The 17,336-nt window shown below is 39.4% G+C and overlaps 1 protein-coding gene across 2 annotated transcripts in view; it reads left to right on the top strand.

Annotated features, from left to right (window-relative positions):
* Positions 1-17,336, top strand: part of SLC13A3 (solute carrier family 13 member 3) — an 80,879-nt gene that overhangs the window by 31,040 nt on the left and 32,503 nt on the right. For both annotated transcript variants that reach the window (XM_072633658.1, XM_072633659.1), the window contains exons 2-3: positions 5,103-5,368; positions 8,068-8,231. In XM_072633658.1, the coding sequence (XP_072489759.1) occupies positions 5,103-5,368; positions 8,068-8,231 (430 nt within the window). The remainder of the gene's footprint in view (positions 1-5,102; positions 5,369-8,067; positions 8,232-17,336) is intronic.

Genomic DNA, 17,336 nt, shown 5'->3' on the forward strand with positions numbered 1-17,336 from the left:
CCACTCACTACAATAGCCTGAGTGTGAGCAAAAGGCTCATCAGCACCATCCACAGGATGTTGTGGTGTTATGGAAAGAGCCCTAGACGAGGAGTCAACCAGCCTTGATTCAAGTCCTCACTGCCAGTAACTGATTATATGCTCTTGGGTATATCATTGCCTATCTATGGGCCTCAGTTTCCATCTCTATAAGATTAAGGGGCCAACTTTCTCATCATTAGGGAAGTTGGAGCCTATATAGGCAGAGGACACAGGTGTGAATTGAATATGAAAGGATGATATCTAAGAAATAAAATTAAAGGGTGAGAGAGGAATGTACTGGGAGAAAGAGATAGGGAGAGATAGAATGGGGTAAATTATCTCATATGAAAGAGGCAAGAAAAAGGTTTTACCGTGGAGGGGAAGAGGAGGGAGGTGAAGGGGGAGTGAATGGACCTAACTCTCATCAAAATTGGCTCAAAGAGGGAATAACATACACACTTAATTAGGTATAGAAATCTGTCTTACTCTACAGGAAAGTAGGAGAGGAAGGGGCTAAGAGAAGAGAAGGGAATGGTAGAAGGGAGGGCCAATTGGGGTAGGGGGTAGTTAGAAGCAAAACATTTTTGAGGAGGGACAGGGTGAAAGGAGAGACAATAGAATAAAGGGGGGAATAGAATGGAAATACAGTTAGCAATAGTAACTGAAAAAAATTTGGAGCAAGTTTCTCTGATATAGAGAACTGAGTGAAATTTATAAAAATAAGAGATACTCCCCAAATGATAAATGATCAAAAGATATAATCAGCTTTCAGATGAGGTAATCAAAGCTATATATAGACATATGAAAAATGCTGTAACTCACCATTGATTAGAGAAATGCACATTAAACATCTCTGAGGTACTACTTCGTACCTATGAGATTGGCTAATAGGACAGAAAAGCTAAGTGACAGATGTTGGAGGGAATGTGGGAAAAATGAGACATTAATGCACTGTTGGCGGAGCTGTGAATTGATTCAACCATTCTGTAAAGCAATTTAGAACTATGCCCAAAGGGCATAGAAACCATGCATACTTTTTGACCTAGCAATACTACTACTAGGTCTGTATCCCAACAGAGATAAAATAACAAAAAGGAAAAAGACCTGTATGTACAAAAAATATTTATAGCAGCTCTCTTCTGGGGGTAAAGAATTAGAAGTTGAGGGGATGCCCATCAATTGAGGAATAGCTAAACAAGTTATGGTACGTGGTTATGATGGAATACTATTGTATTATAAGAACTGGTGAGCAGGATACTCTCAGAAAAAAATGGAAAAGACTTGCATGAGCTGATGCTAAGTGAAATGTATCATGTACAAAGTAACAACAATATTGTAAGATCACCGCCATGAATGACTTAGCTATTCTCAGCAATGCAATGACTCAAGACAACTCTGAAGGACTTATGGTGAAAAATGCCATCCATCTCCAGAGAAAGAACAGATTGAAGTATACTTTTTTTTACTTTATTTTTCTTGAGTGTTTTTCTTTTCTATGCTTTTACAACATGACTATTATGCATGCATTTTGCATGATTACACATGTATAACCTATATGGAATTGTGTGCCTTCTCAATGAAGGTGAATGGGGGGAGGGAGAAAGAAAGGGAATTTTGAACTCAAAGTTTTTTTTAAATTTCATTTATTTATTTATTCATTTTTAGTTTTCAACATTCATTTCCACAAGATTTTGAGTTCCAAGTTTTCTCCCCATCTCTCCCCTCCCCTCACCCCAAGACACTGTGCATTCTGATTACCCTTTGCCCCAATCTGCCCTCCTTTCTATCATACCCCTCCCTTCCCTTATCCCCATCTTCTCTCTTTTCTTATAAGGCAAGATAGATTTCTACACCCCATTACCTGTATTTCTTATTTCACAGCTGCATGCAAAAACAATTCTCAACATTCATTCCTAAAACTTTGAGTTTCAACTTCTCTCTCTTCTTCCCTCCCCACCCATCCCCACTGAGAAGGTAAGCCATTCAATATAGGCTATACATGTGTAGTCATGCAAAAGACTTTCATAATAGTCATGTTGTGACAGACTAACTATATTTCCCTCCATCCTATTCTTCCTCCCATTTATTCTATTCTCTTTTGAACTTGTCCCTCCCCAAAAGTGTTTATTTCTAATTACTCCCTCCTCCCATTTGCCCTTCCTTCTATCATCCCCCACACCCCATTTATCCCCTTCTCCCCTACTTTCCTGTAGTGTTAGATAGATTTTCATATCAAATTAAGTATGTATGTTATTCCATCCTTGAGCCAAATGTGATGAGAGTAAGCTTCACTTTTTCCCTCTAACCTTCCCTTTTCTCCCCTGCATTGAAAAAGTATTTTCTTGCCTCTTTTATGAGAGATAATTTGCCCCATTCCATTTCTCCCTTTCTCCTCCCAAAATATTCCTCTCTCACTTCTTAATTTTATTTAGATATCATCCCTTCCTATTCAACTCAACCTGTGCCCTCTGTCTATATGCATATATACCTATATATGTATATATGTCTCTCTTAGAGAATAGGAAGGGACTCTTGAGACTACTCAAATACTTAGAAAAGTCTCAAGAATTATAAACATTATCTTTCCATGTAGGAATATAAGCAGTTCTACTTTAGTAAGTCCCTTATGATTTCTCTTTCTTGTTTACCTTTTCATGCTTCTCCTGATTCTTGTGTCTGAAAATCAAATATTCTATTCAGCTCTGGTCTTTTCATCAAGAATGCTTGAACGTCCTCTATTTCATTGAATGATCAGTTTTTCCCCTGAAGCATTAGACTCAGTTTTGCTGGGTAGGTGCTTCTTGGTTTTAATCCTATTTCCTTTGACTTCTAGAGTATCATATTCCAAGTCCTTCAATCTCTTAATGTAGAAGCTGCTAGGTCTTGTGTTATCCTGATTGTATTTCCACAATACTTGAATTGTTTCTTTCTGGCTGCTTACAATATTTTCTCCTTAACCTGGGAACTCTGGAATTTGGCTACAATATTCCTAGGAGTTTCTCTTTTTGGATCTCTTTCAGGAGGTGATCAGTGGATTTTTTCAATATTTATTTTATCCTCTGATTCTAGAATATCAGGGCAGTTTTCCTTGATAATTTCTTGAAAGATGATGTCTAGGCTCTTTTTTTGATCATGGCTTTCAGGTAGGCCCATAATTTTTAAATTGTCTCTCCTGGATCTATTTTCCAGGTCAGTTGTTTTTCCAATGAGATATTTCACATTGTCTTCAATTTTTTCATTCTTTTGATTTTGTTTTGTAATTTCTTGGTTTCTCATAAAATCATTAGCTTCCATTTGCTCTGTTCTAATTTTTGAAGAACTATTTTCTTCAGTGAGCCTTTGAACCTCCTTTTCCATTTGGCTAATTGTGCTTTTAAAGCATTCTTCTCCTCATTGGCTTTTTGGACCTCTTTTGCCAATTGAGTTAGCCTATTTTTAAAGGTATTTATTTTCTTCTGCATTTTTTGGGATCTCTTTTAGCAAGCCGTTGACTTGCTTTTCATGATTTTCTTGCATCACTTTCATTTCTCTTCCCCATTTTTCCTTCACCTCTCTTACTTGATTTTTAAAATCCTTTTTGAGCTCCTCTGTGACCTGAGACTATTGCATATTTATTTTGGGAGTTTTGGATGTAGAAGCCTTAACTTTTATGTCTTCTTCTGATGGTATGCATTGTTCTTTCTCATCTGAAAGGATGGAAGACAATACCTGTTCACCAAGAAAGTAATCTTCTATAGTCATATTTTATTCCCCCCCTTTTTGGGCATTTTCCCAGCCAGTTACTTGACTTTTGAGTCCTTTGTCAAGAGGAGGGTATACTTTAAGGACCTGTAAGTTCTCAGTTCCTCCAAGGTGGCACAATCAAGGGAGAGGAGTTTACTTCTCTCCTGGTCTGTGCTCTGATCTGGAAGCAACCACAATCTTTTCTATCCAGGATCCTCTCCAAAGCCTCCCCCAGCTCCACCATGCCAGCACTCCTCTTCACCCCAGGATTGACACTCAGGGCTGAGACCCAGATCAGCTGCTTGATTCCCCTGGGCTTTAGGTTGAGGGCTACAAAAATGGACTGTGCCACAATGACCATTGCCACCCTGGGGCTGCTGGGGCCAGACTGCTTTCCTTTCTCACCCAGGTGAAAGTGCTTTCTCACTGACCTTTGAAGCTGTCTTTGGCATTTGTGGGTTGAGTAATCTGGGAACCACAACTGCTGCTGGGTATTCCATGCCCTGAGACCTGCTGCAGTCCTGTCCATGCCCACCTGAGCAGCCAAGGCTGGGTTGCACTCTGCTCCAAACCCAGTGTGATAGACCTTTCATGTTCTCCTTCCAGGTTGTCTTGGGCTGGAAATCTCTTTCATTCTGTCATTTTGTGGCTTCTGCTGCTCTAGAACTTGTTTAGGATCATTTTTACAGATATTTTATGGGCTTTGTGGGGGAGAGCTAGAGTAAGTGCATCTTTCTACTCTGTCATCTTGGCTTTGCCCCCCAAACTCAAAGTTTTAAAAATGAATGTTAAAAATTACATGTAACTGGGGAAAAATAAAATACTAAATAAAAGCTTAAAAAATTTAAGGTTAAAACTGGATGATTTCTAAGGCCCTTTCCAACTATAATATGCTTTGTTCTAATTGTCCCTTTCAACTAACTTTTTATGTTTTAAGGTCCCTCTTAATTCCAACTTTATTTGTTCTAAATCTCTTCCAGATCCACTATTATCTGTTCTAAAGTCCCTTCCAGTTTCTACATCCTGTGTTCTAATATCCTTCATGTTCTTAAAGTACTTCATAGCTCTAACATTCTAAGATCCCTCTGAAATCCATCTATCTTCTAAGGTCTCTTTCATCTCCAACATTCTTTGTTCTATAGTTCCTTCAAGTTCCAACCTTCTATTTTCTAAGATCCTTCATGTTCTAAGGTCCCTTATAGCTCTAATATTCTGTGTTCTATGGTTTCTTCAAATCCCAACATTCTGTGTTCTAAATGACTTTCCAGATCTGACAAGAATTCTGTATTTTAAGGGAGTTTCCATCTCTAAATAGTTCATGTTTTCTAATCCATTTTTTCATCTGTTCTTTTCCCCCAGGAAGGAAAATGCCTCTTTGTCATCCTGCTGATGGCACTCTACTGGTGTACAGAGGCCCTGCCCTTGTCGGTGACTGCTATGCTCCCCATCATCCTCTTCCCCTTCATGGGCATCTTGCCCTCCAGCAAAGTCTGCCCCCAGTATTTCCTGGACACCAATTTTCTCTTCCTCAGTGGGCTAATCATGGCCTCTGCTATCGAGGAGTGGAACCTGCATCGGAGAATTGCCCTAAAGGTGCTGATGTTCGTTGGGGTGCAGCCAGCCAGGTAATAGACTTTCCTTTCCCAGAAGCAAAATCTAGCTCATGGCCCTTCTGGGCAACACAGCCTGATGGAAAGACCTCTAGACTGGGAGGGAGTCTGCAGGATTCTCCTCCATGTTCTAGTACTGAATAGTTAGGTGCCCTTGGGCAAGTCCCTTAAGCTCTGTGGATCTCAGCTATCACATCTATAAAAAAGACATAACCGGCCTTGGGTGAGCCTATCTATGTTACATGCTTCTTGTGAAGATCTAATGCCCTATGAAACTTTAAAAACAAAACAAAACATGAACTTAAACTGAGGGTCACCTTCAGAGCTGGAAGGTACCTAAAGCATCAGTTCTCAAAGTGTGGCCTGATGACCTTGGAGGTCGTCAGGGGTTCAACAGGGTCAAAACTATTTTCACAAAAATAATATATTTAAATTGACAATATAGTAAATATTGATAGATATAACCCACATAAACAAAATCTCTTTGGTGAGTTCTCAATAATTTTTAAGACCAAAAAGTTTGAGACCAAAAAGTTTAAGAACTGCTATTTTAGAAAATAGAATAACAATAGCTAACATCCATATAGCACTTTTAAGGTTTATAGAACATTTTACATATATCATCTTAGCTGATTGTTACATGAAAGCTATAAATTAGGTACTATCATTATCTTTATTTTAAAGATAAGGAAACTGAAGCTGAGACAAGTTGAGCGACTTGCCCAGAGTCACAAATCCAGTACAGCTGGGTCCCAATTAGTGTGCATAGTGAATGTGGTGAAGTAGCAACTGGTATTCAGTTCACACTATTTGAAGTTCTAATTATGCAAAATACGGCCATTGGTTCCAGCTCGATGGAAATATGCAGGCAAATTTGAATACAATGACCACTTCAGGGGGTTGGCTAGTCCTACTGTTTGGGGCCTCGTTGTCTCTGAGGCAGCATTTGAGCCTAGGCCTTTCTGACTCCAGGTCCCAGTGCTCTACTCCTATCATATCATGCTGCTATCAGAGCTAGATTCAACTAGCCAATCAGTCAGCAAGTGTTTAAGTATCTATTGTGTTCCATGCACTGTGCTAGGCACAGGGGATACACAGAAAAATATAGAGAAATAATCCTTTCTCTTAAGGAGCTTACATTATAATGGAGGAGACAAGTGTATGCGTGTGTGCATGTTTATTTATAACATAAAGAGTATGTATTTATAGTATATAATATTATGTATGCTGTTATAACATATAATTATTAAAATATGACAGTATATGACTATAATGTGACATTATATATAATATAGTATCTACTATATATTTATAGCCTAAATAGTATTTATTCATTGCATATAATATTTTATACAATACTATTATAACATATAATTATTATAATTATATGATATCATATAATACTTATGATATATTTATATCATACATAATAGTATAATATATAGTATGTATTTACAGTATAATAATAATTGTATATGTGTGTATATATGGCTTATAATATACGTTTATTTATAGTAGAAAGTGAACAAATACAAATATGTACAAGGTAGTTTGGGAAGGAAACCGCCAGCAGTTGCAGAGATCAGGACTGGCTTCCTGCGGTTGGGCTGTTTGAACTTTCCGTTTTAAGAAGAAAGGGACCCTATGTGGCAGAAGTACTAAGGCCAGAGAGGTAATCCAATCCAACATTCTGACTGTAGATAGTAGGAAAGTGACCTGCCCAAAGTCGTACAGCTCAAATAATATCTCCTGAATCATAACAACCACAGGCAGAAACTGCCTGAAATAATCACAATAGCTCACATTTATATAGAATTTTAAGGTTCGCAAAGTACTTTATAAGTATTACATCATTTTATCCTTGTAACAATCCTAGAAGGTAAGTGCTATCATTGTCCTCATTTTATGGATAGAGAAACTGAGGCAGACAGAGACTAAGTGACTTGTCCAAGGTCACACAGCTAAGAGTAAGGATGGATTTGAATTCAAGTCTTCTTGGGTTCTGGTCCAGATCCAGAGCTCTATCCACAGTGCCCCCCTAGCTGCCTCTGATAATAATAAATATAAAAATAATATATTTATTCTAGAATATGAATGTTAGCCCTGTTATGATCTCCCCCAAACCAGTTCCTACCTAAAGCAAAACTCTAGGCTAAATAGACCATGGCACTGACTCAGGACTTTTTTTAGGCTCCTAGGACGTTAGTGATATCTTTAGGGTCTCCTGTATTTGAGTGTCACAAAAGAAACAAGTCCCTTCCCTGTCAGAGGCCTTGGCTTCACCTTCTATAAAAGGAAGGGGTTGGACTGGGGGATCACTAAGGTCTTCTTTTCCAACTCCAACATTTTATGATTCTTGTCATTATTATTAATTCCACATTTATTAAACACCTGTTGTGTGCAGAGCACTGTTTGGTGATGGAAATAAAGAGATGAATTAGGCACAGTCTGGATTCTTAATGAATTAACAGTCAAGCAGCAAAAATAAGAGATGCTCTAATAAATATGATGAATGTGTGCAGAGTACATAATGCTTTGAGATCAGATGAGAGAGATCATATCTAGCTGTGGGGATGAAGGAAGTCTTCATGAAAAATACTGCCTGATGCGTAAGTGAACAGAGATGTTGAGGGAAGGGGACATAGGAAGAAGCAATAAAGCAATAACCTTTTTCTGAGCCTCCAGGGCCCATTCTCTGGTTCTCTGCCCATCAGACTCATCTTAGGAATGATGGTGACCACTTCCTTCTTGTCCATGTGGCTCAGCAACACAGCCTCCACTGCCATGATGCTTCCCATTGCCAGTGCCATTCTGAAGAGTCTGTTTGGGGAAAAGGAGACTGTCAGAGACGTTGGCTGGGAGAATGAAGAGAATATGGGTGAGAAGGACAAAAAAGGATGTGGGCTGGCCTGGTCAGATTCTTGTTAATTCATGTTGACAAACATTCAGTCAGTATTTTACATGTGAGGGTCACTGCTCTAGACCTTGGCTTTCAAAGATAAGGAATAACACAGTCTCTGTTCTCAAGAGGCATTTCTATCTAAGGTAGAGTGGGGGGGGGCAGGGGGATAGGAGGGGTGGAGAGAGGAGGGCAAGGGGGAAAAACACAACACATTCAAAAATAAGTGTATATACAAAGTAGAGTGTGACAGGGACAAATGCTCTGGAAAATTTCTGGAGACTGAAAACATTTTTATCTGAAAGGGAATCAGAAAATTAAACAGAAGTGATGCTAACTGAGCTGAACCTTAAGGATAACAGACCTAGTACTACTTCTATTGCTGCTGCTGCTGCTACTACTATTACTATTTCTTCTTCTTCTTCTTCTACCAATGCCACCACTACTACCACTACTACTACTACCACCACCACCATCATCACTACTACTACTTCTTCTGTTTCTACTACTACACTATTATTACTTCTACTACTACTACAGCTAACATTATGTAGTCACTTTTAAGCTTAAGATGAGACTGGGGGGGATATCTTTCATGAATACATGACTGGAAGTCAACATGCCATATGTTCCCAGTCCAGCTTGACTAGAATGAAGGGGAGCAATGTGACAGAGGCTGGAAAAGGAGCCACATTATCATGTCCCTTGAATGAAATGCCAAACTGAGGAATCTGAAGAGTTATGATGAGGAATCTGGTGCATGGCAGAAGGACGGGGCTTGAGGGAAGGATCTTTTGTGTGGGAAGAGATCCAAAGAAATCACCCTGTGATGGAGAAACAGAGCTTCCCCTCTCCCTCCCAGATATCTAAAGACCACTGCTGGAGAGGCTGGCATGATAGAGGGAATGGAGTGGATCTGGTCAAGGCCAGAAAGGAAGGCCTTAGGATTGTGCCTTTATTTCTGAGTAGAGACAACATCCTCCTTTGTTATGGATAGAGTATAGAGTTTAGTACTCTCCAGTCGTGTACAGTCATGTCAGGGAGAGATGGACCATGCTTCCAGATCTCCCAACCACCTAGAAGAGGCAGGAATAGTAGAGGAAGACATATCAATAGGACCCTTGACCTTAGGATGTAAGAAGCTGCCTAGAGGGCTGTAGACCAACAGCAGGATTGTCAGAGGGTGGTGGCTGGGCTTCAGTGTAGGAGCAGAAGTCATGCCAAGGATACCAAGGGCTGTGTCCTGGCAATAGCCAAGGATTACAAGATGTGGGATGATCACTTCAGGGTGAAAGCGTGTTCCCTGAGGCAAAAGGTAGCCTTCTTTATGGATCCTAGGAACACAGATAGAAAGCTGTGAGGGCCTTCATCCAGGCCCCTCATTTTACAGGTCAGGAAGGTTAATAAGAATTCATATTTTATCTTACATATAGTAGGAAACTATTGAGCTTTTTGAACAAGAAAGTGACATGGTGAGACCTGTGCCTTAGTAAGTTTATTGGGGGAGGCAATGAGAGGTAGGAATAGATAATAATAGTATTGTCCTCTCCCCACCAAAAAAGAAGGAAGAGAAATGAACATTTATAATCCACAGAAGAAAGCAGATGGAAATTCAAAAAGAGATACATATAAGCAGGACAATATTGGAATAACTTGTATTTATGTGTTATGTAAATTGTATATTATGTAAAAATAATCTGTACAAAATTTAGTTTCATGATTTCATAATGCAATTTTTTTTCTCTGTTGTGTATGGGGATAGTCATGCTTGTTGACATTTGACAAATTCATAATAAAAAAGAAAATTGAGGTCTTTTTGGCAACTGTGTGGAATATGGTTTGGAGTGAGGAGGTCCTGAATACAGAAAGACTATTTTTTAAAATGTTTTTACCAATGTCTTTTTTTACATCACCAGAGTTTCCCCTAGTGTGTTTCTATCTTCCTATCAGGGAGCCATTCCGTGTAAGAAAGAGTATTCTTTTAAGATCAAAAAAAAAAGGGACAAATAATCAGCATAAATGATTAATACACTGAAAAAATCTGAAAATATGTGTAATGGGAAACACTTGTGGATCTCCTGCCTCCGCCAAAGGGTGAGGTGGGAACGTCTCTGATCTGATTTTCTTTTTGAGCATGCTTGTATTTTATTATTCTGTGATGTTTACTTTGGTGTTTGTGTGTGGGAACGTATAGGATTCTTTCCATTTACATTGTTGTTTGTCATTGTGTATGTTATTCTCTTGGTTCTGCTTATTTCACTCTGCATCAGTTCATATAATTCTCCCTACACCTCTCTGGATTAATCACATTTATCATTTTGTATAGCCCAACAGTATTCTGTCCCATTCAGGTGCCACAATATATTTAACCATTCCTTAATCTACTGAGCATCTACTTTGTTTCCAATTCTTTTGCTGTCACAAAAAGTGATCAGGGACATAATTAAGGAAATTCTTAAAGTAGTCCAAGTAAATCTGAATGGGGGGTGAGGGGTAGGGAGGTGGCAGTTTGAGTGAAAAGGGAAGATGAATGGGAAAGGTGTGAAAGTAAAATCAATAAGACTTGGCAAGTGATTGGCATAGGGAATGAAAGAGAGGGAAAAATCAAGAATCAAGAGTTAAGAGTCTAGGTTCCAAGGATGCTGATGTCATCAGCAGCATAGGGAAGTTTGAATGATGGACAGATTGGGAGGGGTAAGCTAACAAGCTCAATTCTGCATGAGTTGAGTTTGAGATGCTGATGGGATATCCCCTTGGAGATGGACACTAGGAAGCTGGAAATGAAGAACTGGCATTCAGGGAGATGTTAGATCTGGATCTATAGATCTGAAAGCCACCTATATAGAAGTAATCATTAAATTCATGAGAGGTAGGTTTCGTAGTGGAAAGAGAGATAAGAGTGCTAAGAACAGCTGCCTTGAACATGCTTTAGAGATGCAGTCAGGGGAGAAGGTAAACCAAGGAGAGATTTAGAATGATAGGTTAGAGAATCAGGAGAGTGCATTTAGCCATGGGAACATCTCCAGGAGGAAGAAGTGATTGGCAGTGTCAAATGTGGCAGAAAGATGGGAGGAGAATGAGGACTAAGAAAGAGCCATTGGCTTTTACAAATGAAGTTGTCATCAATTTAGTCACCAACAAGCACTGATTAAGTGTTTGCTATGTGCCAGGCACTGTGCTAAGCCCTAGGAATATCAATATAAGGAAGAAGAATCCCTGCTCTCAAGGAGCTTCCATTCTGATGGGGGAAGTCAACACATCAAAAGAAGCTGAAAAGTGAAGAGGTTGGAAGGTCAGGGAAAGGAGGTGTCCACTTGGGAATATGGCAGAGAAAGTTCAGGTGTCAAAAGCAGAGCCTGGAGAAGAATGACTAGCCTGGTCATCCTCCTTAAAATGGAGGTTTTGGGAGAAACCACCAATCATTCAAGGGAAGAACTTCAAGGGACCTTTGAGAGAGTAGTTTCAGTAGAACTGTAAGGTAGGATATCAGACTTTAAGCAGTTTAAGAGTGAATAGGTGATGAGGAACTGGAGATGGTCAAGGCTGATTATTCTTTCTGGGAGTTTGACAGTAAAAGGGAGGGGAGATATAGGATGAAAATTTGAGAGGATAATAGGGTCAAGGGAAGGTATTTTTGTTTTTTTAAAAAATTTATTTTTAGTTTTCAACATTCCCTTTTATAAGATTTTGAGCTCTAAATTTCCTCTTTCCTCCCCTCTCCCCTCCCCAAGGTGGCATGCAATCTGATCTAGGCTGTACATATATGATCATATTAAATACATTTCCACATTAGTTATGTTGCGAAAGAAGGATCAAAACAAAAGGGGAAAACTATGAGAAAGAAAAAAACAACAGAAAGGGAAAATAGTCTGCTTTGATCTGCATTCAGACTCCATAGTTTTTTCTGTGTATGTGGACAGCATTTTCCATCGTGAGTCTTTTGGAATTGTCTTATATCGTTTCATTGCTGAGAAGAGCTAAGTATATCAATGTTGATCATTGAACAATGTTGCTGTTACTGTGTATATGGTTCTCTTGGTTCTGCACACTTGGAAAGTATTTTTTTTAATCCGAGAGAAACTTGGGACTGTCTGTAGACAGTGCATAAAAAACCACTAAATAGGAAGGGAATGAATATGAGAGAGATGGAGAATGATTAACGGGGCAAAGAGGTAGGAAAGGATGGGATCAGGGGTACAAAGGAGAGGGTCTATTCTGGGCAAGGAGAGAGGCCACTCCATCCTCTGACTGGAACAAAGAAGAGAAGGAATGAAGATGTAAAAAGTGTGGAGAAGTGGAGGTGAGAGAGCTCAGAATGGATGGTCTCAATCTCAGCAAAGCAGGATATGAGAAATATGGGGGAGTGTGGGGAGTGGGTAGGTAGATGGGTGTGTGTGTACATTTGGGTGGTTGGTAACAGAGTAACCAGAGATACTGTTTCAACAAGTGGTGGGATCATAGGGCAGTCTACAGATCTGGGTGTTATGAGGTCAAAGATAGGGCCAGGAAGAAAAGATTCATAGCTAATCCTATTGCAAAGACAGACTGACTTTTACCCCATTTTTAAGCCCAGGATGAGGTAACTGTGGTGTAGATGGAAAAGAACTGGTTTGGGAGTCAGAAAAAAACCTAGCTTAAAATCCTTGCTCCAATACTTACTTAGCTGTGTGACCAAGTTGCTCACAACTTCCTCGAGCCTCAGTTTCCTCATCTTTAAAATGGAGATAATGATATTCAAACTACCTACTTTCCAAGGTTATCCTGAGGAAAACATTTTATGAGCTGCAAGATACTATGGAAACATGAGTCATAGTTCTTTTTAGGGAGTAGATGGAGAATGCCGATGGGGTGGAATGAGTTGGCCCATATATTTAGAGCTGGATATGATTTTATGAGGCCATAGAGCACTATCTTCTCATTTTACAGATAAGAAAACTGAGGCACAGGGAGGTTAAGTGATTTGTCTAAGGTCCCACAGACAATAAGTTTCTAAGGCAAGATCTGAATCTGGATCTTCTTAATGCTTAGTGCAATGCCTTGTGCACTAAGCCATATTGACTGTTGGTTGGTGAGATCCAGAACTATGGCCAAAGGTAAAGAATGAACAGTTAACCTCTCAGAGCACAAGAGTAGGAATCAGAAAGACCTAAGTTCAAATCCTGCCTCAGACGCTTACTAGATGTGTGATACTAGGCAAGTTAATTTAATCTGTATTTGCCTCAGTTTCCTCATCTATAAAATAGAGATTATAATAGCACCTACTTCAAAGGGTTATTGTAAGGGAGCAAATGAGTTAACATAAGCAAAATGCTTTGTGAACCTCAAAGTGCTTTATAAATTCTAACTACTATTATTTTTAAAAGTCAGTTATAGTAAGACTCAACTCAAAAGTTGGCTCAGCAGCAGTTCATTTGAAAAAAGATATGAGAGTGGAGAGTGATCAAGAAACTTCAGATAAATCAACAGCAGGCCAAGGCTTCTAGAAAAAGTTAATGTAACCGTGAGCTGTCTGGTGTTCAGATAAAGGGATGGATTTACCTTATTGGGCTCTGCATAGACCTCCCTACATCTATGTAAAATTCTGGTCAGATTTGGGTGCCATATTTGACCACAGGGGTATTGACAAACTGAAGTATGTCCAGAGAGCAACCGGCATCAAGAAGGGTGAAGAAATCATATATGTTGCAGGGGGAATAGTGGAGGGCACTAGGCTATTGAAGCTAGAAAGAGAAGACCTAAGGAAGTCATTATCACAGACTTCATGGAATCGGGATTTAAAGCTAGAAAGGATCTTAGATATCAGTTGATCCAAGAGCTCTTCACTGTGTTTGTGTGATGGACCCCTTTGACTATGTGGTGAAGCCTATGGACCCCTTCTCGGAATAAGATCTGTAAAGGATGATGAGAATGAAGATGTCATTTCCCCCTCATCCAAGTTCAGGAACCACCTGCTGGACAGATCTTGTTAGAGTTCTTCCTTTGATTGGGGCTGAAATCTGCCTTCTTGTAACTCTCTCTCCCTCCCACCCTTCTTCAATTTAGCAGCCACATACAAGCAGTGTTTTGGATGCAGGGAAAAGACAAGGTTAGGAGAGACTTTGTTCATCTTGCCTTTTTCCTCGTGGTCCCTCTGAGCCTGGGGGCAAAGGGGAGAAGCAGGGATGAGTAAATGGTTAAGAGAAGGCAATACCTTTGCTCCAGCTCAACTTGTTAATAAAGAAGGGTCCTTTTACAGAACCAGAAGGCTCTGGCTTCTGGATGTCAGCAAAACACCCCATGTGCTCCCCTGCTCAATAGAGTGTGACCAAAACTCAGTGAGCCTCTATCACAACCGCTTCCAGTGCTAGTGACTCATTACTGCAACCCCACCCCCAAAGCCCCTGGCTTCCACTGGCACTTTGCCACAATACCCTTTACATAGCTGGCTGCTGCTAATTGCTTGTTGAATTGAACTGAAAGCCAACCCTCTGAGGAGAATCACAACTTATATTTTTATAGTGAAATATATACATATACATACATATGCATTTATACAACAAATGTATGTGTATGCTTGCGTGCGTGCGTGTGTGTGTGTACCTTTACAAAATTTACTAAGTGCTTTCTAAATAGCGCACCTTTGATATAAGGTAGTACAAATGTTATCCCCATTTTAAAAATGGGAAACAGGAAACTGGAGAGATGAAATGCTTTATCCCAGGTCATAAAACTAGGAAGTGCCACACTAGGACTTGAAGCCGGGTCTTCTCACTCCAAGCCCAGTAGAGAAATCTCTGTGCTACATCAAGTTTCTTCTTGAATAAGAGAGGGCTCTCTGGTGAGTAGACTTCAGTCTCCAGTTGCTATCACCATACTCCTCTTTCTAAGGCTCATGGGGATTCTTAGACTTAGAAGGAACATGACTCATGGAACACCCTTGGCCCTCACCTTGCAACTCTCAGAATTTTTTACATCGATCACCAGCCCCCTTTCCTCTACATATTAGTGATCATAAGACTTCATTAAGTTTCCTCACTTAGTCCAAATGTAGGCTGGCCCCTACACGTGGAAGATGCTTAATAAATTATTGAATTAAATGGAGGCTGCATTCCTAAAATGAGAGGCAGTCATTTAGAAAGAACTCTGAACTCAAGTCAGAAGACCCAGGTACTAGTCTGATTATTGAAACCTCCTAGCTGTATGACTATGGACTTCTTGGAGCCTCAATTTCCTCATCTGAACATTGGGCACAATTAGCATTAGGAAATGTGTAGGAAATGTTTTGTAAACTAGAAAAGGCTAGAGAAATAGCTATTCTTATCGTTATATATATAATATACATATATAATACATACATACACATACAATACATATACAAACATGTGTGTGTATCTGTCTCTATTTCTACATATTGAGAAGCAATGTGGTACTAGTGCAGTACCTTATCACAGTATGAACTCTCACTGAACATGTAGTCCTACTAAAACCCCCAGATCTTTCTCACATGAACACTAGCAGCATATTGACTTAGTTTGAAAATGTAATATTATCTATGTTTTATTGTGTTTTCATTTATTTTTTAAATATTCCTCAATTACATTTTAATCCTGGTTTGGGTAACATTCGGGAGCGTTGTGAGGCCATGTATTTGACACTTTTGGTGTCAAATAAATCTCAGTATCAATCTCAGAGTAGGGCTGACATTGGATCAAATCCTGTCCATGACTAGCAAGGTGGCCCTATGCCATTCATTTAACCTCTCAGAGTCCCCAGGCAGCTTTCCAAGACTCTAGCTGCTAATCTGTATCAATACAGGGACCTTTCCTCACTAAGAGCTCCTAAGCTAATCCCCTCCATTTGGTGCAGAGGAAATCAAGATTCATAGGAGAGAAGCTATTTTCCTAAGGTTAGTAATTAGTAACATTTCAGTCAATTCATCATGTATTTGTTATGAGGCTGTTAGGTGGCATGGTGGATAGAGTCATGAAAACCAGAGTTCAAATCCAGCCTCAAACACTAGCCATGTGACCTTGGGCAAGTCACTTAACCTCTGTATACTTCAATTTCTTCAGCTGTAAAATGAAAATAATAATAGTACCTACCTTCCAGCATTGTTGTGGTATCAAATGAGATAATATCTGTAAAGCACTTAGCACAATACTTGGCAAATAGTAGACAATGAGCGCTTTTTTCTTTCTTTCCTTAAATGCCCTGGGAACAGACCTTACCCCAGGTGTAGAGCCCAGAGCTCCTGGTTCCTATTTTGGTGTTCTTTGTCTTACTCCATAAAATTCCGCCACCCCCACCCTGCTGTGGAAATACAAAGATTAATAAGATGCTGGCTCCTGCACTCAGGGAACTTTCATTATGGTTTAGGAGACAAGATATATAGTAGAGAGTAGATAGAGTCTGCCATCAATCAATGCAATGGATGCATTTGATGTCGTTTAGTCCTGAAAAAATTCTAGGACACAGTATTTAAAGGGTAGTTTGTGAGCACTTAGAAAAGGGAGCAATGATCACTGCATTTTTTGCAAGACTTCTTAAAAAAAAGATCAGACTGTCAGTTGTGGCCAAAGAATAGATTAACTGGCTTTGCTGAATTGCTTTTCTCATCTTCCTTTTTTCATTTTTGCCTTGAGGGATGTTTTGCTGGATACAGGAGAGGGCAGGATGCAGTTGGAAATGAATGAGATATAAAAATAAAATCATCAACAAAAATAAAATTTTAAAAAGATAAAAAAACCTAAAAAAATATCAGATTAATCTCATTTCCTCTTTTGATAAGGTTATTACACTAGTAGATCAGGGGAATGCTGAAAACATAGCATACTCAACAGATTAGAGACCAGTGATAGTATAGGTGAATTGAAATTGGGTTGAATGACTGTACCCAAAGCCTAGCTACGTTCAAATGGGATGAAAATCTCTAGTGGAATGTCCCAGGGATCTGTCCTTGATCTTGTGCCGTACAATATTTTTCATGGCATGCTTATCAAATTTGTAGATTAAAAAGAGAGATAATTAGCATGTTGGATGACACAGGATCCAAGGAGATCTTGACTGTCTATAATGGTGGAATGAATTAAATAAGATAAAATTATT

This window comes from Notamacropus eugenii, chromosome 1 (genome assembly GCF_028372415.1).
Source record: "Notamacropus eugenii isolate mMacEug1 chromosome 1, mMacEug1.pri_v2, whole genome shotgun sequence".
Taxonomy (NCBI): domain Eukaryota; kingdom Metazoa; phylum Chordata; class Mammalia; order Diprotodontia; family Macropodidae; genus Notamacropus; species Notamacropus eugenii.